This window comes from Egretta garzetta, unplaced genomic scaffold (genome assembly GCF_000687185.1).
Source record: "Egretta garzetta isolate BGI_Z169 unplaced genomic scaffold, ASM68718v1 scaffold193, whole genome shotgun sequence".
NCBI lineage: Eukaryota > Metazoa > Chordata > Aves > Pelecaniformes > Ardeidae > Egretta > Egretta garzetta.
In genome coordinates this window covers 911,965-938,456 of record NW_009259117.1, presented here as the reverse complement: position 1 = coordinate 938,456, position 26,492 = coordinate 911,965, and the positions used below count along the sequence as shown (strand labels likewise).

The window sequence follows — 26,492 nt, the reverse complement described above, 5'->3', positions numbered from 1 at the left end:
AAGAAAGTAATGGAGGGGCGGGAGCGTGTCCAGAGGAGAGCAAGGAAGCTGGTGAGAGGTCTGGAGCCCAAGTCTGATGAGGAGCAGCTGAGGGAACTGGGCTTGTTTAGTCTGGAGAAGAGGAGGCTGAGGGGGCACCTTATTGCCCTCTGCAACTGCCTGACAGGAGGGGGTAGTGAGGTGGGGGTTGGTCGCGTCTCCCAACTAACAAGTGATAAGATGAAAAGAAATGGCCTCAAGTTGCACCAGGGGAGGTTTAGATTGGATTTTAGGAAAAATTTCTTCCCTGAAAGGGTTGTCAAGCACTGTAACGGGCTGCCCAGGGAAGTGGTCGAGTCCCCATCCCTGGAGGTATTTAAAAGACAAGTAGATGCAGTGCTTAGGGACATGGTTTTGTGGTGGGATTGCAGGGTTAGGTTAACGGTTGGACTCAATGATCTTAAAGGTCTTTTCCAACCTAAACTATTCTATGACGAGTAAATGTGTTTTATTAAACTAGGAATTAGGAAAGTAGGACTTGGAGCTGTGATATTAGCTGTTTTCTTTATATATTGGATTTAGCTTTACAGGGCTTTCTGGACAAAGAAATGCGTAGTCAATGTTTATCAGCAATGGTAACAAAAGTTAGATTTGTGTATCTTGACTTTGACACGGCATTCACTGGGGAGATGAGGAGGAATGGAGGGAAGACAATTATTCCCAGTTTCTCTGTAGAAAAAGATGAAACAAAACTATTTTCCATTTTCCTAAGATTTGTATTAATGTAAAAGACTGTCCTGTGTACTAAAAATAGCATCTACTGAAGTCCAGCTGTAGTTCTGTGCTTCAGTTTAGCTAGGCAGGTTCTCACTATTGTTAATCCTATAAAACAGTCTAGGAAATTTGTGAAATCTGAAAGGAATACTGCTTTCATGTCTGCAAAACAGACACTGAATGTTCCAAAGTCTTTCTGTGATCCAAGTTCCTATGATACAGCATTTCTTCTAATAAAAGGAAAACTGATTTTTGGGCCATCTTCATCCTCCACACCCAATGTAATTTCTTCTTGGGACACTCATACACAACTCCAAATAATGGAACAGCAGACCAGGAGCAGCATTAGGAATGTGCAGCGTTCATGGGTTGAAAATACTTTCTACTCCACGTAAAATGACTAGGCTGTTCTGAAGAGGTAGCTTTATACCTTCATCTTCATTTGCACAGGAAAACTTGAAGCATCCAAAATGAAATCCTTTACCCTGTAAGTAGATTTTTGTCTTGATTTTATTATTGTCAGTGCTTCAGATATCAGAGTGGCTCAAGTGTGGCTATGTGCATGGCTTTATTCTTATTTACTTTGATATTTCAGTGGATGTGAGCTACAAATTAAAATACATATGTATCTTTTGACATGACACGGGTGTACGTCGTCTGTCCACATTGACATTATCTTGCAGTACCTTTAGGAGAGGGGTACACACTCTCCTGATCCAAAGAAAAATAAAATAGGAAAATCCTTTTACAATCCAAGTTTGAATGTGGTGCAGGAGGTGTTTTCTATTCTTCTTAAGAGTGTCAGTAAAATCTCTTAGTTTTGAACATGTAAACTAAATAAACTATGATCTAAAAATGGTGCATGCTGTGGGTCTTAGTTGCAGAATATGATCTGAAGTTGATTTCAGGGACTTGTTTGGCTCCTTTGGCTGCAAAAAATGATTTTTTTCCCTGTTTTTAAATCTATTTCTGTGGATAGATGCTTTATTGCATCTAGAAATGCAGCACCAAATGTTTCACAGTATCTGAACATGTATGCCTATAGGCTTGACAGCAAATTTTTGAGAAATAGATCTTATTTAGAAGCTGTAGGCTGTATTTTCAGTTTCTTGGGGGGGAAAGAAAGATTGTACAGATAAAACCACACTGTTTGTAGCTTTATTGAAAAGCTGAGTGCAGATTATTTTGATATTTTTGTGCCGTTATCACTAAACAAATCTTCACATATATCCACATCTCTTTATGAATGTCCAAAATGTGAAATAGCCAAAAATGAAGAAATAAGATTCAATATTTCCTTGTAGTGGAATCACATTTCTCACCCTTTATGGTTCCTGAGCCTCCTCCTCTCCCCAAAAGATGTCTTTAAGATTAAAGAGGTGAGCAAGCAAAGAACAGAGGAGAAAACACAGGAAATATCTGCTCCTTGGGCAGAATAATCCTGCAGTTAAGACACTTCACAAACTTGTCATCGAAGTTATCAGCCTCCTAATGGCAGTAAAATCATAAAGCCACATTTTACTGAGTAGAATGTGTATTTCGTATATACAATGTATGTGAAAATGGGTTAGAATTCTGCAGAGCTTAATAAACAGGATGGAGAGATGAACAAAATATCCATATTTTCAAGAGTTCTAGTGTGAACTTTAAAAAACTTACTAGTGATATTGAAGTTGGAGGGGTTTTTACTTAACACTAATATCCTTCAATAGCGTTGAGATCATATTCAGCTGTCTAGTGCCCACTGATCTGAACAGGCTTGCCCCTTTCCTAAGCTCCTGGTACACCTTATTTCTCTTCTCAGTATTTGTTGAATGCAACCACACTAAAAAATTCTGCCACAAACTGAAGCAGTCAGATGGATGCCATACTTTTCCCTCTCTTTTCTTACTATAATTCCTACTGTTTGGCCATACCTAGTTCTTTTCTAAAAGGTATTGAACAGCTCTAGGTGAGCAGGCAGATCACTCTTCCCAGAATAAACAGCAAAAGTAGAGGGAACATATTTTAAGCATACTAAGATGCTTAAAATCATGTTGTCTGATTTTGTCCATATCATAGATGAAAAGCTTACCTAATATTCTCTGCACTTTTTATAAGTCCAAATTTATTTCCTCTTTCATTGTAGTTCCTTTTCTTTCCTTTCCTTTCAATTATCTTTTCAGATTCAAATCCAGAGTCCCTGAGTGCTCTCTTTCATTTCAGTTTGATTGGAATTGAATATTCATAATGATTTGCAGTACACCTCATTGAATGTACTTTTCTTAATAGGTATTTTATGTCACTTAGTGTCTCTGGAGATATTTATATTATCATAATCTCCATAATATCTGAATACTTATTGGATGAGGCTACAGCACAACTTTTCTTCTCTTGCCACTTCTGCCAACCTTAATTCAGTTTAAATCTATCTATCTCTTTCTGAGCATTTCAAGTGGTTGCACTGCTCTTCACTGATCCCTTTCTTGTCCCTTTTGTAGATGGATGTACCTGCTTTTGGAGATTGTGCCTGCCATCTCACCTAATTAGCAAGACACCTTTCTGAACATGATTAGACCAAGCTTTTTTTGGGGCACTAATAACTGCTACTTGGTTACACAAGGCCTTTCACTTCTGCCTTTGAATCCTGCTCATTATTACTGGCTTAGAATCACCAGGCCAAATGGGACTCTTGGTGAGCTGAGCTGCCTAAAGATTTGAGCATAACTGGTCCAAGCTGGTTATTTTTCTGTGGGCATACCTTCAAATTCACTTTTTCTGAGAAAAGAGTGATCATACAATAGCCATCGTTTCAATAATGTGTTCAGAGTTTCCTAGAGGAAAAAAAAAAACAAAACCAAACGAAAAAATAGCTAATGAGTATCTGGAACCTCATTTTCTAGCCTTCTAGGAAAAATGGCCAAAATTTTCTGAAGGAAGTAATTGTATCATTGTAGTGGCTACACTTCACCAAATGAACACCCAACTTCAGGAATGAAAGTTTGTGTGGGCGTGCATATGTCAGAGCATCCTCTGTGCTGAAATGTGCTCCTGGAAGTATCAGGATAACAGATGCAGATCCTTAGCACTGCAGGCCAGCAATTCTTTTCCACTTACGGAAAGCTAAACACAAACCTCATGAAAACTAATCAAAATTTAGTTCATAGGCAGAGAAAAGAAAAATACATCTTCATTTGTGCATCTCAGAATTTGGAGAGGAACCAAAACTGTATGGTTCCATGCATTATATAAGATTAATTTTTTTAATAGGTTACGTGGGAAAAATCATATCTATGATAAATGAAGGCTGCATAAGTCACAACTGTTCAATGGCCACAGGGGATTAACTTCATTATTTCTTTTAATCTCTCTTCATGTCCTAAACTAACATAAATTCTCACTTCTTAGGAGCCTCCATAAATTAAGAATGAATCATGAAGACTGAACTCTTCATCTTGTTTTAGGAAACCATTTTGGGGCCACTTGCTGAAGCAATGCAGAAACAAGCCAGTAATGATATAACATGATTACTGCCAGTCATTCTGATAATTTGTGTATCTGTTGAATATATTCATAAATGAGCTGGAAAGGGAGATGAACGGTGAGGTGACAAAGTCCGCTTGTGATACCAGAGCAGTCAAAACTCAATCTGACTGCAAAGAGCTCCAGTAGGTAATGATAGTCGTGGTTCTGAGTTGCAGGGTAATAAAAAATGGCAGCTGAAATTTAGTACTGACAAATGTAAACACGTTAGGAAGAAAATAATCTAAACTTTACCTTTAGGATAATGGACTCTAAATTAGCTTCAGTTATGAAGGAGAGCAATTTTGAAAAGACTGTGGATAGCTGTCATGGTTTAACACAGCAGGCAGCTGAACACCACCCAGCCGCTTGCTTAGCCCCCCTCCCTCAGTGGGGTGGGGGAGAGAATTGGGAAGAAAGTAAAACCTGTGGGTTGAGATTAAGACAGTTTAATAAAACAGCAGAGGAAAAGAATAACAATAATAATAGAATATACAGAGTATACAAAACAAGTGGTGCACAATGCAATTGCTCACCACCTGATGACCAATGCTCAGCCCATCCCAAGCAGCGATCACCCTCCCCTGGCCAATTCCCCCCGAGCATGACGTCCTATGGTCTGGAATAGCCCTTGGGCCAGTTGGGGTCAGCTGTCCTGGCTGTGCCCCCTCCCAGCTCCTTGTGCCCCTGGCAGAGCAGGGGAAGCTGAAAAGTCCTTGACTGATGTAAGCCCTGCTCAGCAACAACTAAACCATCAGGGTGTTATCAGCATTCTTCTCATCCTAACTCCAAAACACAGCGCTATGCCAGCTACCAGGAAGAAAATTAACTCTATCCCAGTCAAAACCAGGACAATAGCACAATGCTTAGTGGACAACTAAAAGGTGTTAACATGCTCAAAATTGCAGAGAAAACTATAGAGAAATGAACATCAACATTTTGTGTACACATATATATTTTCATATATATACACCTGCACCTTCCATTCTGTGTACAGTTCTGCTTCTTTATCTCAGAAAAGATACATAGGACTTGGAATGGTTACAAAAAAAGAAAAACAAGCTTGACCAGAGGTGTGGCATGGCTCAGGTTGAAGGATTTCATAGACTTCAACTAATTTAAACTCAGAGAAGAAGCAACTGAAAAGACAGAAATGGGCTAAATAATAATGTTACACAATTTATTGAGAAGCTGACTAAGCAATGATTATTCACTCTTTCTGGTAACTCAGGGTCACAAAGTTACCAGGTTTAAAGAAAATAAACCATGCTTTTCTGTGCAATGCAGCACATTGCCCAGTGGCATTCTGGATGCATAACTTATGAAAAGATTCAGAAAAGGATTAGAGACATTAATGGAAAAAGTCATCAAGGTCCTTCAGACATTGGATACCCGATGCACTCATTGGTTTGGGAAATCTGGATATGTCAGAAGAGAGGGGGATATGCCACAGCAAATATTTGTCTCAATTGAATTGTTCTTTGTCAGTGTCCACTAGTGTCTGAACTGGGCCACTATGAGAGGTGGGAATTTTTGTTAGATGGAATGGCTGGGTATGTGCTTTTATGCTTTCTCACTGCTTACAAGGTCTCCATCTTCATACAGAGTCTTCATAATAGCACAAGGGTTGAACAGTAAAATGTACATATATGTGTGTATATATATGCATATATGCAAGTACATATATATATATATATATATATATCTCCCCTTTTTGGAAATAGGGAAAGTAAAGCAGACTTAGGGCAGTAAGAGGTTTAGGTAAGATTCAGACTGTCCCTTGCTGTGTTTCGGGGGATGTCAGGCACCCATCCCCAGGGAAGATCTCAGCACTGTGAAACCCATCTGGAGAGAATTTTCCCGTGTCCCACCTGGGGCACGATATATACTTCTGTTGTGGGTGCACTGTAGTGCTTCGCCTAGATGGCTCAATGTTCAATACAGTGGTTTTCGTGGATCCCTGTGCTAGGCATCCACCTTCCCAATGCGTTGCGTAGGGAGGTCTGGTGATCGACTAAAGGCTGCGAATTACACTGTGCAATCACAAGTGAACACGTATCACAAGATACATCTCCTTTGGGGGGTCCGTCCTTCAGGGAATGAAAGAGATGCATGGATAACGAGGCTTCTTGTGCATCTGTGTTTTGGACTTTGGCAGAGAAATCTTGCATGAGGAGTAGGTGGAGGGAGATGGGCCAGCAGACAGGTCAGCACAGGCTGAGGTTGTTCCCTGGAAACTCCGATTCCTGGAAGCCTGCTGCTGCGAGGAGAAGGGTAGGCTTGGACCAGCCTCCTCCCAGATTTATTCCGGTCTGAGAATGTTTATCGTCAGGTCCCAATAATCAGGCAGAGCCAGACGGGCTTTCCACATCCCTTAATTCTTAAATTATTGGCTGTACAGTTCCCATGGAGCTGCAGTTTCAACTAGAGATGCCACATTAAGGAAATGGTGCTGCTACACAAATAGGTTGTCGCAGCTGATATTTTCCTTCCTCACCTCTGATCCAGGATCCTCTTCTGATCCCCCATCAGGGGAGAGGCGTGAAAAGGAAAGAGAAGAAAGTAGATGGGATTGAATGGCCACATTTCGGTGATGGCTGGCTGCCCCTTTGTTCAGTCCTGCCTTGCCATGGCGATCTGGCACACCAGTTCACTGCCATGGAGCTGCAGACGTGCACCACCATCGCTGCGAAGGCAGCAGGCATTTCGCAGGCATCACATTATTATTTGTCTTTAAATTCTCAGTCTGTTAGCAAAACTATGCTTGTTGCTGTGTCCTGCTGTCTGTTAACAGGCCCCTCCACTCCAGCTCCTCTGTAAAAATCTTCCTGCCTTGAGTTCCAGGGGATGGCAGTGGCAGAGAATATGTTTCCAGTAAAGTGTTTCCAGTAAACTGTAGATGCAGCTAGAGAATTGTCCTTCTCCCCATATATGTCATTTGGACATGACCCAGAAGATCACTCTACCTTGAAACTCTCACCAGAAGAACAGAGTACGTCAGCGCAACTCCTGTGATCGATCTGTCTGCTGAGAGCTTGACTAAAGGGTGAGCCTGCATCCTTCAGGATGCACACCAAAGGCAGGCTATGAAGCAAGTCTCTGTCTTGAGAATGAGCTTTGGCTCACACTACTGGGGAACATCCTTATTCATGGGCAAGTGCCTGTAGATTTTAAACTGGGCTCTGGCTAACTGGAAAGAAAATTTTCGTCCTGTGGTCCCACAAACCTAATAACTAATACATCACTGGGAAATTTCATAGCTGCTTTCTTGTTGCTTGTACATGTGGATCTACAGAGGTATCTAAACTAGAAAAACTAGTTCACATTTTAAAACATGGCTGAACAAGACAGAAATTGTTTAGGATGCACCTAGTCTGGGACAGACAAGAACCCACTTCTGAGAGACACCTATTTTGCTAGTCTGAACGTGGCTTTAATGCTAGTGTTAATTGGTTGTTGTAGTTTCATTTTCTTAAATGGCTGCACATCGTTTGCTGTTTTCATTTATTTACTCCATCTCTTCACTCTTATTTTGCTTTATGAATTCCCAGGGTAAACCTGAGATCTTAAGACATTGCAGGTCAACATGATCCAGCATCCAGTATAATTTGTCACTTGACTTCCACATACCAATGCTTCACATGTCACTCACGCCGTATGTGCACCTGAACCCATTATGCTTGATTATAAATTGTTGGTTGATAGAAAATTATATTCACAGGCATTTACTGAGCGTAATTATTCAGCAAGAACTATCAACCTGAATCAATTACCCCTGGTGTAAATGTATTTCCCCAAGGATTTTTGGAAAGGGTGGGAATAAATGTTATGAGTGTCAGTGGTACAAGAAGGCATCTGTGCTACATGGGGATACTTCCTCCACAATTTTACTTTTCACGTTCAGCTGTAATAAAGCATAACTTTTAGCCTGTGCCTCAGTCATTTAAATTTAAATGGAGTTAAACCAGAGTTATTTGAATGATTACATGGTAATCTACTGAGCTTTCAAAACACATAAGTCACAGTGTATTAGGAAAACAGGCCTGCGATTACGACTGTTTCTACTGAAGCAGTCAGTACCAAGAGTACCTGTTTTGGGTCAAAGACAGCCTGAGTTAAATGTTGGTTAGACACAGAACAACCCCTACCCCAAAGGGTGTACGCAAGATTTTCAAAGGTATCTGAAATAAATGGGAATTAGATGACAAAGTATTTTTCAAGGTACAGACCAAGTCATGCAGAAAAGCCATTGCTGGCAGACCCAGAGCCTGAATATGCTATAGGCACGTCTGCATGGATGAGCAGGCAATTGCACCCCTGTGCTCCTCGGTGACTTCATTACCCAGCTCTTGGCAGTGTTTATTGGCGTGTGCTATGTACCAGGCTGATGGGACTATGCAGTTTCTGCACGCCTGAGCAGTGTGGGTGTAAATTAGCTCTAATCCAGGAGCAAATTGGCTCTGCTAAGCAGTGCAGTGTGTGGTGAGCTTATACAGCTGCTAGGCAGGAAGACACTTGAATCTGTGATTCAGAGGAGAAAGGTATCTCTGTTTTTCTAGAGATGCAACAAGACTGTATTCCTTTAAACTAATCAATTAAAAAATCATTTGTTTAGTTTAAGCTCCTTTAGTGAGGAGAGACTTGTATCTCACAAGGTTGACCTGTGACACGTGTATTAGATAACTTAGACTGGAACTATTTATTCTGCATTAGTGCCTCCATCTATCCTGTAGAGAGCCTGAACTAATCTTTCCATTGTCTCTAGTTAGCTGGCATAAAATCCATCCCACAGTTGTCGTCTCAGTTCATTTCTGAAACAGTAAATGCCTAGCTGCCGGTCCAACAGGCACGGTCATCTGTGGGCTGCTCTCGCCGAATGTCAGGCAATGATGGGCATCTCGTATGGCACCAAACACCCCTTGTGGGGCAACAGCGTTTGAGCCATATGTACCTAACCATAGGGGCAGGAGGCCAAGAACGAGCAAGTTATGAGTGAACATTATCAAGAGCTAAAGACTCACGACATCCACTCTTGCTAGTGGTTTGATGAGGTTGCTTCTTGGACCAGGTCTCCAGAAATATATGCCTGCTACCACACAAACACACACTAGCATTATGTTTTGTTTAAAGCTGCTCTGTACATGTTGCTCTCTAGAGTGGGGCAGGGGCAGAACTCATCTGAGATTACAGACTCTAATTTTCAGTTTGGAGTTGTGTGACTCAGCGCTGACGTTGCTGCGTGACGGGTGTTGAGTCTGCTCCAGCTCCATCCCGAAGTCTGTCCTGGCCTGCCCCAAGCCTCCCCGGAGCAGAGAGAGACTGTGCCTTCCTTGTTTACTTGAAAATGCTTAGCAAATTCATACACTTTGCAGTAATTTCTGTTTTCCTGAAAGCATTACTGAGATCTCTCTGTGCACAAGCTGAAGAAAAGAGAAGCCCGCTATTAACTCTGCCATGGTTACTGCTCCTCTGTTAGGTGTAAAGAGGGTTTTTTTATAAAAAAGAACATTAGCTGTATACAGCTGTCTTTGGAGATAGTTTTAATTAGCTAAATAATTAGCTAGTTTAATTAATCAGATCTCCACAGTTGGGATTCTTTTGAGTTCTTCCTCATTTTTCAACTCTTTAACTCTCCTTCTTCCAATTCTACTATTATTTTTTTTTCTTATTCTGCATTTTTCACCTTGTTGTTTTCTCCTTTTTTTTAAAAAGGCAGAATATAGGCAATCTTCCATACCGCTCAGTAGTTAGCATGGTCCCTGGCATAATTTTTCCCAGGCCAAAATCACTCTGGAGCAATTCCCTTCATGTCTCAGAGGTTAGCATAGACCAGAGGCCGCCTCCCAGGCAGCTGCAATGCAGCGACTCTGGTTTGAAGATTAGAGAGTTTAGCCGCAAGGGTGCAAGCCAGCCTGCACCACTTTGCTTCCAAGCGTCAACCCCTGCACCATTTTACCTTCTGGTGCGAACGTAGCCAATGCCTAAAATACAGAAATGGCATTCCCATGAAGAACTCTTGGCACCCATCATGAGGGCCCTTCTGGGTACCGCTGGGAATGGGAAGTACATGAGTAGTTTGGCAGATGTTCAGGTTATCAGGTAATTCAATATTATGCAGGATTATTATATTATTTCTTATATATGTTGCTATGAGATCAGAGCACTTTTCAAATTGGGGAATTTGGCAGAATTTGACCAGAGATTTACCTTTATGCCCGAGACCTAATCACATGCCAGCTCGTCACCCTGCACCACGCTTTCCCTTGGGAAGCAAACCTGAGCATGAAAGAGCAAGATGGGATCTGCAGCTCGCACCAACAGGATGTGAGGAATCCATATTTGTTCTGTTTTGTTAGCACGTTTCCTTACTATTTACGCTGAGCAAAGGTTAGTGTTCTCTTCTTTATGGATGGAGTGTAAAATAAGCAAATTTCCTGAAGTTCTGATCAGCTCATCAGCTTATTTTTGTTAACTTTTTAAAAAAGGAAGGAAATACAGGAATTTTCACTCCTTTCTGATATACTTGGTGGCTATTTCATTTGGAAAAGTAAAATTACTTTTCCCAAATATGCTTATTTGGTTAAAAATAACCTGATCAGGACGTTTTGTTCACTTCTTTTTACCTTTTCACTAAAAAATGTAGTTGAATCAAAATCTGGCAGATATAAGCAGAATAATGTAGATATAAGAGAAAGAGTAGCACTCATTTACAATTGTAAAATACTGCCAGCTTCTTCAATTTTTACAAAAACAGAACACAGCAAGAACCAATTTATAAGAGAAACCTTTAAAAATGCAGGCAGAAAATGATTAAGTGTCCATGTATCAAACTCAATTTTTATTCCCCACAGTGGCAGCCAGATGACAAGCCAAGCTGCTTATTGTCCCAGAAATCATGCTCAGTTATCAATATTTCTACAATCATTGCCTGAAGTTGATGTTAAAATGATGGCAGACAAATAACGGGGGAAGTTTTCAAAGTGGAGTAGAAGATACACAAGCATATAACCCATTATTTTTGAAAAGACGTGTACACACCACAGGACCTATATAGTACTGCCAAAAAATTGCCCTGATATTGCAGTATGTGCACTTTCACTGATGTGCATGAGCTCCTACAAAGCTTAAATAAGGGATTTTACAAAAGATAAGGTTTTGTGTGAAGTGACTCTGGTTTTCTGGCTAAAGCCTGAAAGATTGTGGGTGCCATGAACATTTTTAATCACTGTCAAACCAAAGGAATGGAGCCTTTTTGGGGCTGCTGGGTGAGCTGATCCAGAAAATGAGCTGGTACGAACAACACTGATAGCTTTCACCTGTCCACCGCTGAACACTCATTATTTAGGTCAGAGAGGTAAACCAAAACACATGCCTTCTCATGTTGGTTATGCAGGTATGTTCAAGATATCTGTAGATATAAAGCTATACATAGATATAAATCCAGATATAAGTTCAAGCCACCCAGCACCTTTCTGTTTATACTTTCTATCACACTCCAGGTTACCAATACGAAGGATGATGCTGGACTTGGAGGTGACAGCATGAGTCCTTTTGAGTCTTCACAGTCCAAATATTTCTGTTCTTTCCCAGAGCAAGTTTCTCTACATAAACCACTCCAAAACCTGAGGAACATAAGGATATACTCTGTCCTTGTTCCACAAGGTGGAAATAAGGAAGTCTTATTACCATAGTTAGACTCCAAAGTCCCATTGTCTTTTTTTTTTTTTGCACCTTTTGACTGGAAATAAAGGCTCTAGAGTGCCATAAATTCACCAAAATCTTTGTGTTGAAAGTTTCATCTTTGTTTTCTGTGTAACTGAGCAGCGAATCCAATTGTGATGAGGGATACAACCAGCCACTAACCATCTCCATCTCTTTAGAAAGAAAATTCTGGACCATTTGGCAAAATAGTGCTTAGTTATCATCAAAACAGATTAGTTGTGATCAGGGACAAGCAGTGGTGGGGTCAGGAGGTTAAAGCACCACCACCTTGAGGAAGCAGTTGTGTTGACCACATCTGATTCATTCACCCAGGCATTTTTTCTTGTGTTTGTACACAAATTTTGATGCATCATTACCTCACTGAATAAAAACTAGAAATAAAACCAAATAGTCTAGTGCAATAGCAGTGGGCATTAAACTGACACCTTGCCTGCCCTCAGTGCCAAGATGTCTCACTCCAGCCTTGGCTACCTACAGCTAGCCACTATCTCAGCTAGACGTGCTGGGAGTTCCCAGCTCCGCAGGTACCCCTCTGAGATATTGCTGCAGTAGGGCTCCTCATGCTTTACGGAGTCCACTGTTATGGCATTATAACTCTCTGTAAAAATTATTTTCAGTTTGGCTGGAATTTTTACAACTTCAGCATATCCTGCAATTTTAGTTATATGGCAGAACTCCCACATTTCTATTGCCTATGACTAGGATATAACAAAACAATGCCTGTGTCAGTCACTTTCTGGCTTCTTCTAACTCCTTTACAGAATTTCATTGCTAGATCTTTTGTATTGAGAATGAAAAGTTTTTAGTGCAGTATTTTGAGAGAATAATATCTTCCAAAGAGTCCATATTTATCAACTGAAATTCTAAAAATATGGTATTTGGACATAAGGGCCTGTATTGGTTTTCTGAAATCCCCCTTGTAACTTCTGTATCTGTGCTCTGACAGACAAACCACAGTGACGTGCACAGAGACATGCAGCTGAAACAGTTCCTTTCCGAGCAGTCATTCCCCATTATAGACCAGTTATTTTTGTCTCCCGAGTCGGATATGCTCATAATTAGCCTTCTAGCAAGGCCATCTGGACAAGACATCAACATTACTTATGTGAGCTGCTAAATCATAGAACTGAGGTGGGTTCCTAATTATTTAGCGAGCTGTTCCCCAGGACTCATGAATGTGAAAAGCTAGCATAGACATGCCTGGTCTGTTCTGACCTCAGACCCCCTTCCTCATGAAGAATAACTGGGATAAATGTTCCACAGGTTTATCTGCTCCTCAGGGCTTCTTCCAGGGGATGTAAAACCTCCCATTAATAGAACATTTTTCCTGCAATAAAACTACAGTTTCTAAAGCTCCTCTTATTATGCCCACCTTTTCCCCAAACCAAAAGCAAAAGCATTTGTTTTCCCCAGCAGAGTGTTTGAAATATCAATAGGCCAAGGTAAAATGCTAAATCTAGAAATGGAGAAATAAATTCAACTGCCCATTCAGACCATTTATTTCCTCCACACCCAGGGTTTGCAACACCGGCAAACTCACTTGCAAATTTTCTGTAATAAAGAGACAGTCTTGTAGGACCTGGTACGTGTGGGAGTCTCAGAAGAATAGTAGTTCTGCCTGGCTTGGATTCTCTTTTGGTCAGTAGAAATTCTGTCCTCGATGGTTGCTGAGTGTGTGCCCACTGCTTGAAACATCCCTCATTTCTGAGGCTCCAGTTCCACGCTGACAGCATGGCAAGACCCATGGGTGAGCTCCTCAGCTGCACAAGGTGTTGTCGTGCATCGAGGTGCTGTCTGGCCAGAACAAACAGACAAGAACCACAGGCAGCGTAAAAGCCTCCATACAGCTCCCAAACAGAGCAGCTACATTTTGTAAACCTGATGCCACTGGTCTATAATGCTCTAGGTTTTTTTGGACCAACAACTTCTCGCTGTCCTTTGGATGCCCTTCCACTGACAAATATCTCATTTGAGACCCAGCACTGGAAATCAATACTGCAGGAACTCTACTATAATATCTGAGTATCAAGATAATAATAATCTTAAAAACCTTTCCACAGCTCCCACAGACAATTTCTTTTTACCAGAAACACAGATGAAGCCCAAGACCTGACTGAAGCCTCAGTTACTTTTCTTCATGCATTCCTGTAGTGGTTGGTACTACAGCCTCTTTCTGCCTCACTGCTGGAGAGGAGGTTGTTCAACCCTCAGCGTCACGCACCATCAATATTGCATGGATCAATGGTGAAGGGAAGGAAAACTCAGCTTATCTCTTTGTTGGTTCAGCATCTTTGTTGTTTCAGCAGACCCACTTTTAATTCCCAGTGTAACTGCCTCTGAGACTACTTATGTGTTTGTACAGAATTGTCATGGAATAAATGTAATAGACACTGTTCAAGCCATTTTCGTTCTCTTTTCCCTGCAGGTTTTTATTTTTCCATATGACTATCCACTAGAACCACTTCTTCGCTTTTTTCATCCACAGCTGGCCATTTTACCATTTATTCTCAGTCAATTGCATTCAGCTACCTGGTTCAGATCCCCAGCTAAGTCCCCATCAAGCCATTCATTCTCCCTGGGCCTTTATCAAGTTATCACAGCCTGTAGCTGCATCAGCTTAAAGCCAAGATAAGTCATTCACTGGAAAGCAGTTTCCTACAAACAATTTATTGCACCGGTGCCATTTTTAAACAGAATGGCCCAGACTGCATTTATTTTGCCATGAATACAGGAACCGTGTCAAGATACACGTTTTTGAAAAGCTGAGAACTTCTGATGGAAAAGTGCTCCAGCTCCAGCACCAAGGAATCAAGAATGCATGAACAAGAGATAAATGTCTCAACTGTCCAACATTTTAACTGAAGAGACTTGTTCACACACAGCTGCTGTGCTGAGATTTGTTTAGGTCTTGACCTGAGCCTATTTGCAGTTTGGAGCTAGACTGCAATACAGACCAGTTGCCTTATTTTATTTTTGGTGAAACTGCAGTGATTTGGGAGGAGGCTTTAGTCTCTTAGCAAACCTGAAATTTTGACAGTCATGTTGCCTCTGCAACTTTTCATCCTTTTTCATTGAGCTTACCCTACTAAGCAGCCTAAAGACAAACTTTCAATATTTTTCTTCATCTAGTGAACAAAGCTGAGTTGTAAGCTCTTCCCTGGTGCTCCCCACGTTTGCTACTGGGTTTCATTAGATGTTTGTGATTTTCATTCTGGCCTGCCATAGTTATAGCAGTCTTTTTTGCTTCAGTATTATATTTTCCGTGCTAGCTTTTAGCCAGTTTGCTCTCTTTACTTCTGTATTTTTATATATTCAATAATGCATATATGCATAATTATATATGCAGTATAATTACATTTTGCTTGATACCACCTTATTTTCTTAATCATCACAGACTCTAGACTCTAGCTCCCCATTTCATTCAGGCCTGTGAGGCACAGAGCAGTACTTAGAGGGACAAAGCTCCCAGCTTCCATCGTTCTCTGCAGCAGCTGCCTCGACATCTGAAGTGCAACCACAAGCAAAGTCCCACTTTGCTTGACACGTGTGCTCATTATATCCTTTGCTTAATCGAGAGCTGCAAGTATAAGCCTATACATGCTCTATCACCAGTTTATCCAGAAAAATCTCCTGTGGGCATGGGTTTGATAAGAACGCAAGATTTCATGAGTCCAGGCATGGCTTCAATGTTCTTTTTGTTTCTATTTCTTAGCCACAACTTATCTAGCTCAGATTTATGACTGCTCCAAACCATGTGAGATTTCTGGACAAATATAATTCCCCCTCAGCTTCACCGCCCTACATTTTCTCTAGTTGTCAAGAGAGAAGCTGATGCACAGAAAAGGGCTGTATTTTGCCCAAAGGGTGGCAGAGGTAGAGACAGAATCAGCACCTCCTGATTCTTAGTCCAATTCCCCAGCCCCCGGGACACACCAGTAAGTAAGCGTTAGCATGCCCCTTATAGCCCCTTATAGTGAAGTCTTTAATGTAATTTTAATCACTGAATAAAGTGATTGATAAATTATTAAATATTTAAATAATAACTATTTACCACACCATAAGGTTAATAACCTGTTGTTTATTTTGATAGTTTGTAAATATGGGTAGTAAATCTAGATGCAGAAACAGAAAATGTCTGAAAAGGAAATATAACAAAGCACTACTAAAACAATGTATTTCTTTAGCACTTCCAAACCCCCATAATCTAATCATGGTTCAATACTAGACCTGAGGGGCAGGGACAGGATAAAAGAAAATAAATGGAAATCAGCAATACAAGCAACCTCTGTAGAGAGTGAGAAGTTCGAGGCTGGTCAGTGGTATCTTTTGAACTCAGCATGGGCTTCATTTCTCTCCTTTCCCGCTGTCCTGCTTACGTGCTGCCTTTCTGCCAGGTTGAGTGGTTAGAAAAAAAAATAATTGGTGTTTTCCTGCTTTATGCTGTTATTGAGAGACTTCTTATTTCCCCATTAATTTTAGCAGTACAGTAAATGTCTTTCATTACATTTTATGTAATTCGTTACATTTATGTAATTCATTACATTTTATGTAATGAAAATGTCAGCATTTTATGATCCAAGTAAATATTAAACAAATTCGGGGAGAAAGCACTTGTGTCTTAGATCAATGCAATGATTCCTCAGATCTCCATAGAGCCAAAATTTGTCTTGCTCCACTATTTAGCAGTTTGCACAGGTTTGCAACCCACAGTTTGCAACATGAGTTTCCAAGCACAGTAGCCCCTTCTTTCAATGCCTACAAATACCTTAGTCTCGTAAGGGGCAGTAGCTCAGACCCAAAGGTGGTTCAAGGCTTCGTCTGATTCAATTACTCTCATGGTAGTCCCCCAGATCTCTTCTGAAGCCCTTGTTAAAAAAAAAAAAAAAGTTATCACATTTGCTGTCCTTCCATTCCTTGGTGCCAAGACAATTCCAACAGTAAGTTACATACTCCATTCAGCTGTGCAGAAATTACATATTTCAATTTTCTTAGAGCCCTTGGGTGAAAATTCACTGTCTTGATGATTTGTCAACATTCATTTGAATGACTGGTTCTAAAGCTGTTTGACTGATGAGTTAACTGGAGATGATGGACAAATTTCCTGTAAGGAAAGGAATGTCCCTAAGCTTGTTTGTCATGAACATTAGTAAAGATAATTCCTTGCTTTTTAGCTAGGGACTCCTATTTCTTGTGCTTTCCTCTAATATCCCAGTCTTCCATTGGCCTGTAGACACACTGAACCTTTACACCCTTCTTGAAAGTATTTAAATTGTGTCTGTGTTTGGAGGAAAACACTGATTATCACATGAATCACAGTAAAATCACAGAAGTTGATACCAGTGTTGAACAGAAATGCTGAGAAGCTTGATGATAAAACAACTGGTGGGGACTACAGGCGCTGCTAGGGCTGTTGCTGTTGTCTAGAAAATGATGTCAAAAGATAACTTTGCAGCCTTTAAACAATGTAGGATCTTGTTGTTCCTTGAAACCACCCAGGAGGCTTTGGCAATATATGAAGTAAGAATGAGTAGAATACCGAATATACATTAATCTCAGTTTTTTCTCTTGTACTGGTGGAGGTTACTGATAACTTTGTGGGAGAGCAGAGGGGAGCAGCTGCTTACTGCTGTTGTGTGCCAAGTCAAGAGCTCTCACCAGCCTCGATCTACCTGAAGGTTTTGTCAAGTTACAGTCTGAGCAGAGGTGCTAAAGCCAGAGGAAGCATTCTCCCCTGCTGGCTATTTATGGAGGCTTTAATGGGATCAGTACTTGCCCAAGACCCAGCTGCACATATTTAGGAGGAGGCAATCACCAGTGTTTAGAAGAATTGGCAGCTATAAAGCTCAAGGAGTCAGTAGAGATTGAATGGTGCAGGTATCTGCTTTATACACAGGTGTGTATGGCTGCCCACAGGACAGGCAGCGGCTGTCATTCTGATACAGTTATCTGCACACGATAACTATATCGATGTTATCAACCTTTGGCAGATTAAGAAGACAGCAGGATCAAAGCGGACAGACTTCCAGCATGGACAGCAGAGCACCCCTTCAGAGCCACGAGAAGCTCCAAGATGGACGTAACAACAATTTGCTAGGGCACGGCTGCACGAGAGGCTGCAGCAGCTAGTGAGCCTCGGCCACAGGCACGCTTCCACCCTGGCAGAGCGAGGAACCGTCCTCTCTACGCAACTTCGCCCCTCGGGTCCTAGAACACCGGACTCCTCCAAAAGCAGGTTCCCCAGACAAGGACAAACCCACACCGTCTGCGGCTTTCCATGTACAACCCTGCTCTTCTTTTGACTCTGTCACTGGAAAAATGACCATCAGCCACAAATACAGTTTTATAAATAAGTGTGACTTTCCTTTTCAAAATCCTGGAAGAAAACTTGAAACAATTCATTAGGCAGCCTCTCAAGGATTGCCATGTTTCTAGCTACTCGCAAGAGACAAAGTTATATTGGGGTCAGCTTTATCTTGAAGGCTCCATGTTGCCCTCTCTTTCTCTGTTGATTAAAATGGTCCAGTCTGGAATTTTGTGAAACTGCCGGACACAGCTGTTTCTGAGCACCTGCTGTTGAGTTTATAACAGATGTATATGATGTAAATACGTGAATGTAGCGTCACATAGGCCAAACACTGGATAATTTCATTTAAATACCTGAAGTCCATTGGAAAAGTTGCAGCATGAATGTATTCACATTGTTCTTTAACTTCGTGCATTCTGCTTTGTCATAAAAGACGTGACCCTGGCCAAGTCAAAGTTTTGCTCGTGACTTTAGTGGATGCAGGATCAGACACGTCAGTAGCATTTGATAATCATGGCAAAGAAAGACTTTTTTTATTTGTGACAGTAGGCTAATGGACCCAGAGTTGAAAAGCAGCTTAGTGAGGAGAGCTAAAAACATTAGGAATTTGCTCAGATCCATAGTTAAGTGTTATAAAATGTGAAGAAGTTACATGTGTCTCTGTTTTCATGGATCTATTCTGGATGAGAACCATCCTGAATAGAAAGAAACATACTTTATGCAAAGTATTGCTGACATGAAAGCATTTTTTTTTCTTAAAATAGCATCCACAATTCCAGATATTTATGCTATTTTACAACTTGTACATCCACATTTTGATAATAAATGCATGCTTGTTCTGTCCTATTGTGCTTTTATTTTTAAGGGTTACCATCCATAAACAAATTTCATTTCAACTTTTTAAAACAAATAATTTAGGGTTTTGAAAGTGAGAAACATTTTATTTGTAATAATCTATTTTTACTGTATTGTTTCCATTCTACCTTTTACAAAACGAAGTTCTTTGTAATTGAATCTATTTTAACATTCAGTTTCACATTATATGTAATTTTTGTCACAATTTTTTCATAAAATACAGATTTTTATCACTCCGTTAAATGACATGGTGTTCCTATCAACAACAGAGCAGTTTACAAATGTAGTAAGGTAAAGATTTTACATCTGTCATGAGCACGGTGTTGGTCTACTTGCTTAATTTGGACATAGACTGAAATAATCATAAATCAAGCAAAGGAGCAGAGTTTCTCTGGTCTTTTGAGGACACACTTCATTTCCTAGAATAAATTCTTTCATACCCATCCCTTCTTATAAGAACCTTTTGGTTTTTGTTTTTTTCTCAATATTAGTTTCACTTGGGAAGGACCAAAGTGGATAAAATTTCTCATCATTTCTGGAAACACCTATTGCTCTTTTACAATCAAAATGCATCATGGTCTTGGATCTTGATCTGGATCTTGATCCTGGAAAGAAGTGAATGATTGTATTTCCTTGAATAAATCTGCAGAAGTTAATGGCAGGACTCATAAGTAAATGCTTGCAGGATCCATACTGTATCAAGTAATATAGATTAGAGCAAGGAAGTTTTTGGAAGCAGGGTCAGCAATATATTAAGGTTTTCCATGCAAAATTTTTGAATTTGAAAAACATTTGAGAAAAAAAGGCAATTGCACATTTGCTTTTTTTTCCGATTACGGTTGTTTTGAGCAAGAAGGGTTAGTGTGGGTGATCCTGTACAACATCAACCATGTAGGATACTACTATACTAACACCTTAATTCAGGCTGGGAAGGCATTTCTGAAGTTAATGTCTCCACCTTACAGCCCTACTGCATTTTGGTTCATATTGTAGCACCCAAATCAGATTCTTTTTGGATGATACAAAACCAGAAAATGTGCTCCAAGAGGGCACTTAATGCCATCCACCCAGCTTGGGCCTGTAGACCACAGGAACAGATGAGGGCAAATATGAAATTAAACTTCCCCAAATATGCCTCATGTGGATATCAGGTCTGCATCACCGACCGCCCCGCTTTGCAGAGCCCCTCCTGTCAGGCTCTGCTGCCTGCTAATGCACACAACCATCACGAAGCCGGGGTTTATAGAATGAAAAGTCCTGATCCACAACCTTTAGCGTATAAGGATGTCATCAATGACTCTATTAAAAATTGGGGGAGATGATAGATAGAATTTAATTAGCTGCAGGATTCTACCAAACATCTGCCATCTGATCTGACTGGATGCTGCTGTCTTTGCCAATGCTTTACTAAGCTATTTTTGAGAGAAACCAGGTTATTCGATAGATGGCAGCTACTTAAATATGTTTGCACAGAGTATTATGCATGGATGCAAGCTCACTCAGACACCTTAATTTCATGCTTGTTGCCATACGATCATTTCTCAAACAACTCTACTGCTTGGAAAAAAAAAAAGAAATCAAGAAATCATGGCACCAATCAGCTTTATCCAGAATCTGTGCCACTTCCACTGACTGCGAGCTGAACCTTCTGCTGCATATAATTATCTTCATCTACTTATTACACAGGTCAGAGAATACCCTCAGCTACATTGCGGAGACCCAATATTCTCTTAGTTCATCTTCCCTTTCGACCAATGTAGCTGTAAGGAGCTGGCCTGTCATGGGAGGCCCTGCTAATGGTGCAGAAAAAGAAGAAGAGAGCTCATCCTGTATAGTCTGTGCTTAGTGAGGACGGAACAAGGACTGCAAGAAAAGTCACACAGCCTGGGAACGAGCCTGAGAAGTGCTTGGGTGGGACTTGTCTCCCCTAGCATCAGATATAAGAAAAATGTACACGTCTGCAGCCGAGTTAGACAGAGCTAGGCTCAAGAATAAAGAGGGAGGAAAGAAGAAAAAGATGCTTTTAGGCTGTGGTGCACTTGCTCTGTCTTGACTGCCTCTTTTAGCAGCTGGTTCTCCCTGTAGCTCTGCCTCCGCGGAGTGGAACGCCAGTGTACGCAGCTCAGGTGTGGACACGCACATTGTGCACTGACATTTAGTCAGGTGAATCTTGTTTGAGATGGCACGGACAATTTGTGGAGAAGCAGTCTAATTCTTAGGAAAAAATGGGAACATTTCTGATCATTTCAGACAGAGTAAGATGGAGCTGTTTAAGCAGCTTCTATCCTTACATGCAAAAGTGGTATTAGAGGGCTGAGAAATTGCACAAAAGCAGACTCTTGCAATGAATACTGCCTTGCTTTCCAGTAGAAAATGAAAACAGGGAAGGAAACCTAAATAAGACATGGAAGGTTTTTACAAAATACTCAGTGAGATGGAAGGGAGAAATAAAGTGGGGCAGTCATAAAGGCAAAAGAAACTCCTTGGGACTCATTTATTCTATGCAGCTTTATTGCCTTGCAAAACCAGCCAGTGATCTTAACTCCCAAAGCCTCATCTGGTTTCTCCAAGTCATTTCAAGGGTAAAATATTTTTTCTCATTTCTGTTCCAGGGAAGAGGGAAGGAAGTTTAACACAGCTGGAAAAGCAGTTTGCTGCTACAACATTTTATTGCAGTGCCACTTGCTCTGCGGTGTTACAGTTCTGATCACACATGCGCATTCCCACAGCATCTCTCCCTGTTAAACTCTGCCAGATTTACCTTCTGTTCAGTTTGCTCCTTCTACATTGTGTATTAAATATTGGCACTGTACTGTAAATGTTTGATTACCAACTGTCATAAAATACAAATGGCTCCTTTCATCTGTAGTCTTGACAAAAATGATTAATGAAATATTTCCACGAGTTTTTTCCTACAGATTTTGGGGGTGGGAGGGTTGGCTATAGATCTTGGCACAATATTCAAAATGGCATCAAAGTACACAATAGAGGAAGCACTAGGCACCAATCCATCCATCCATTCCATTCATTTAGATGTTTTCTGCTTGCAGAAATATGCGATCACAATTTCAAACTGATTTCTGACAGTTTAAACAAAACCTAAATATCGGTGTACAGGGATGTACTGGGGAACCGTGGTTGGCTGCGTAAGACCCAAAGCATTTTTCTGTTTTCCAGTTGGGTAGCTATGCCAACAATTCTGCTGGGAAAAAAAAGTGCCTGCCAATGTAGGAGAAGCTTAGAGGTTTTGGACAGGTACATTTACAGTTTTGGTGTGAGTTGGAAAGCAAGGAGGTATTCAAAGTGCATTTAATTAAAAACCCACAAGTATCCTCTTGAACCTCCACTGCTCTAGCACCTGCCTCAGGAGGATGCCTGGAACAAACAGCTGTCCTGCAAATAATCCCCGTTATTTCTATAACTGGCCCAGATTTCTTCCATGGCTACATAAGTTCATCTACGCAGGCTCTGAATAAGAAGCGAGTGAAGGCCAGACCCCACCTGCTTGCAGTGCTGGGCTGCTCGGACTCTGCTTTCTTGTACAGCAAAGGAGCACCAGCGTACAACAGCGGCTGGGGCCAGAGTCAGCAGTCCCGCTAGGGAAGGCAGAAATTCTTTTCTCCTACACAGCAGTTGCAGGTCGGTCCCCTAGCACATGCTGCCAACAAGCCCCATGATAAATTTTGAATGAGGAATAATGTAAAGCTTTTATAGATCCTTCTGGTGCCGTGCAAAAAACTCCATGATAGATTGGTGCGATTTTTATACAAGAGCTTTGCAGTTCTTTTGGAGAGCATACTAGTAGCTAAATAACTAATTTCCTACGCATGCGGTGCTTAATCATCTTAGCTTCCATAAGAGTAGTTACTTCTTTATCTGTATTTTAATGATTGGATCAACTACTCTCTGGCCAGCAGGGAAAAATATTTTGATATTTTTAGCATTCGTTTAGCAATGCAAATTAGATTGATACAATCATGTTTGTGAGAAAACACACAGTACAATTAGGACCTTAATAATGCCTAATATAAGCTATGCTCCACGCATCTATGAACTTGGCTCAGAGTCTCAAACTCCCTTTTTTTGTAATTTTTAATTGGGAAGGAGGAATGTATCTAATCAATTAGAGTATATTTTACAAAATAGCTGAACAGTCCTCATGAGTCCTCCCGGAGACTCAAAATCACAACACAGGGCAGAAAGCTTTGTTGTTCCATGTTTGGGATTTTAAGTCAGTTATAAACAATAACACAAGCATATCAAAACCTCTGTATTTTTCAACACCCTTTAAGAGAAATACAACTGAGAACAATCCTAAAACCCAAGTCCTTCTAAAACGTATGCCCATGAATTATGTAAAATCAGTGCTCTTTGAATGGAATTACCTGAATAGATTTAGTCATAGACATTTCATGGGCAAAAATATGTTGGAACGAGTGCTCTGGAGAATTGTTTGCGTCTTACCTTTTCACTGTTTTGATGTGTGCTATATTACATCCCTGGAATTTTCCCACAGTGATTATTTTGGACTTGAAGGATCCCTCTTGAAGGAGTACTATGCAATTTAATTAGTAGTTATAACTTTTCTATACAATTCTATAGTGAGGATAATATTCTCCAGTCAATCTGCTAAGATATTGAGGCAATTTTGGTGTGGTTAATTAGTAATGAGAGAACGCTTTAAGTCTTGAGTCCTATCATGGTAAACACTATATCCACGCATTAAGGTAAGTCAGACACTATCACAAGGAATTTACAGTTCGAACTTGCTTTATAAGATATAGCTTGAAGCCAGAGAGAAACTGGAGAAAGCATTCAGGGAAGCAAGTAACGGTGAAATCAACTTACTAAATGTAATGCAACCATATCATTCAGATTTATAGGGTTTTTTCTGCATTAAATTATATGCAGCATCTCCTTTAAGGCCATAAAGTTCCTATTTATGTTTGAAAGCTCAGGCTATATAATCCTGGGGAGTAGGGAAAGGGCTGAGGGAGGGAGCAGAGGCAGAGCTTGCTGCAGTGACAACTGGTGGCTGTCACCCATGCTCGTCCTCTCTCCAGCTTAGGCCAGCAAGACCACAAGAGCCTGGTTTCACTGAGCGGAAGATCTCTGCAACTGCAGAATCAAACCAAAGAGAGTTGTGAAGATCTGAAATGAAGAAGTATGGAAAAAGGATGAGAGATGTCCCCAGCGCTGGCTTGTTGCTTCCACACCCCTTGCAAGAACCAGCATGGTTCTCTATAAATCCTGCCTTTCACGTGGTCTGGCAGGGGCATTCGCTCCACCGGTCTGTGGAGTGCAAACATCCACGTGCGAACACTGCAGCACAGAAATCGAACCCTGCTGACCGATACAGATCAATCACTGCCCTCCCAAAGTCCTGCCAAACACCACCCACAGACGTACACCCCCACCTGCTTCTCTCACCAATGGACCTGTCAGACAAAAGACTCAGTTTTCCACCAACATGGGTACTCTCGAGTCTCAAACTCCAGGGATTAAAGGTCTTGGAAATGCTTAGAGCCTGCTGAAACCCCACCAAGTCCACTGGTCAGTGTGTTTCGGAGGGTTTTTTTGTAGCCAGCATTCCTCTTACTGCAGCACCGGGCTTAATTTTACGTTTTTCAGAGAGGCGCACATTAATAATGAACAACTAATAAAAAAGAAAGAACACTAAATAGAGCAAGAGAACCAGCAAAGCAACATGCATTTTAAAGAGATTTCTGAAATATGGTTTTGCCATCTTATAGGCACAGCTATTTGAATAAGCAACGTAACGTTTTTGCAAATGAGAGGCATAATCACTCAGCCTGGGCAGAGAAATGCTCCTAAATGTATGTAACTGATGGTGCACTCTCATATTATAGCAGTAGCTTTCATTACCTTCTTCTCATTATTTTCTTCAAGATAAAATATCTCCTAAAGCTTGTAGTAGCAACATTGAATCCTACAGGTCAAACTATGTGAACTATATTTAAAAAACTAATACAATTTCATATTATCAGTCTTGAATTTTATTCCACTTCTTTTTTTTTTCTCTTTTGAAGGTGAACAGGACCACACATCTAGCTTTTTCTGGATCTTTCATTGCTTCATATTATCCTCACTTGCATTTGTCTCCTCTGTAAATACACAAACATTCCCCTGGCAACACACAACACAAATACCCTCCTGTCGGGGGGTTTTCAATCTTTCCGCACAAATGAAGCTCGCTGTGTCCCTGAGACATCGTGCTGTCCCTCTTGGAAAAACTTGTCTGTGAACTGCACTGATTGCTTACAATTGCCCCACCAGGACTGTAAGTTATTCATATGGGGCTGCATTATCATTTTTAAGATGCATGAATGTGCTAGTATGTCATACTACCATGTTCCATACTACCGCAGGGTCTTGGGAAAAGAGTATTTCAAGGAGTTAAGGATTTTTTATTTTTTTTTAATATCATTATGCATTGAGCAGCTACGTATGTGACAAAGTGCTGGGCTATTTTATTGCATGGTTTTAGCACACTTGTACTACAACAGTGCATTGAATTCCCTCGGCTTGCTCCTTTTTAACCTTGAAAGTGTCAGTACTGATTTCCACCTTCTGCCCTGTTGTACTGCCATCTCTTATTGGTATGAACAAGATTATTGGTTTACTGAGCCAGTATCTATACCAGGGACATATCCCTGTTTTTTGTGAAGAGCATACATATTTATGAACAGATTATTTGACTGTATTTTTCTTCTTGTAGAAAAAGGAGTATTTACTGTATTTATACTAGCTGCAAATAACAAGCTAAACCTTTTCCATTTAGCACACTTCAAATAAAAACTTTTCTCACTTTCCATCTAGCTATTTAAGTCCATTCACAAATGAACATTACAAGATTTAAAATGTATTAACTGCTGAAAATATGCTTGTATTTTTCTTGAGGACATTTATTCCAAAACTTTTCCATAGAAATAATGCAGCCATCCCTGTGATCTTTTACACTGTGATATGCTTATTATGCGGCATATACACATTAATCTATAATTAAAAGGCTTTGCTGCGAGAGATACTTCTTATTTCCTCTGCCTCATGTTCACCAACAGCTTTGGAATCTATATCCCTTTACAAGTGACAAGACAAAACATGGGTAGGAAAGCATGCATAGGAAAACATTTGCAGCATAACCCCCAGATTTTTCCTGTCAATGGGTGGTAGAAGCCTCGATCTCCCAAGCTAAACAGTGCACTTAAATATAATGAGGTATAATGCAGCCACATCTGCAAGTGTGTTCAAAAATAAAATCTTTCTTGCTTTCTCTCCAGGGATTTGAGATCTGCAGATTTCCTGCCAGAAAAGATAGAAATGGATTTAGAGTAGG

At 40.6% G+C, this 26,492-nt stretch overlaps 1 protein-coding gene across 2 annotated transcripts in view; it reads left to right on the top strand.

Moving 5' to 3' along the window:
- STK32B (serine/threonine kinase 32B) overlaps positions 1–18,102 on the top strand; it is a 150,667-nt gene extending 132,565 nt beyond the window's left edge. For both annotated transcript variants that reach the window (XM_035891095.1, XM_035891094.1), the window contains one exon: positions 17,964–18,102. In XM_035891095.1, coding sequence (XP_035746988.1) covers positions 17,964–18,102 — 139 coding nt within the window. The remainder of the gene's footprint in view (positions 1–17,963) is intronic.
- Positions 18,103–26,492: the final 8,390 nt, after the last annotated feature.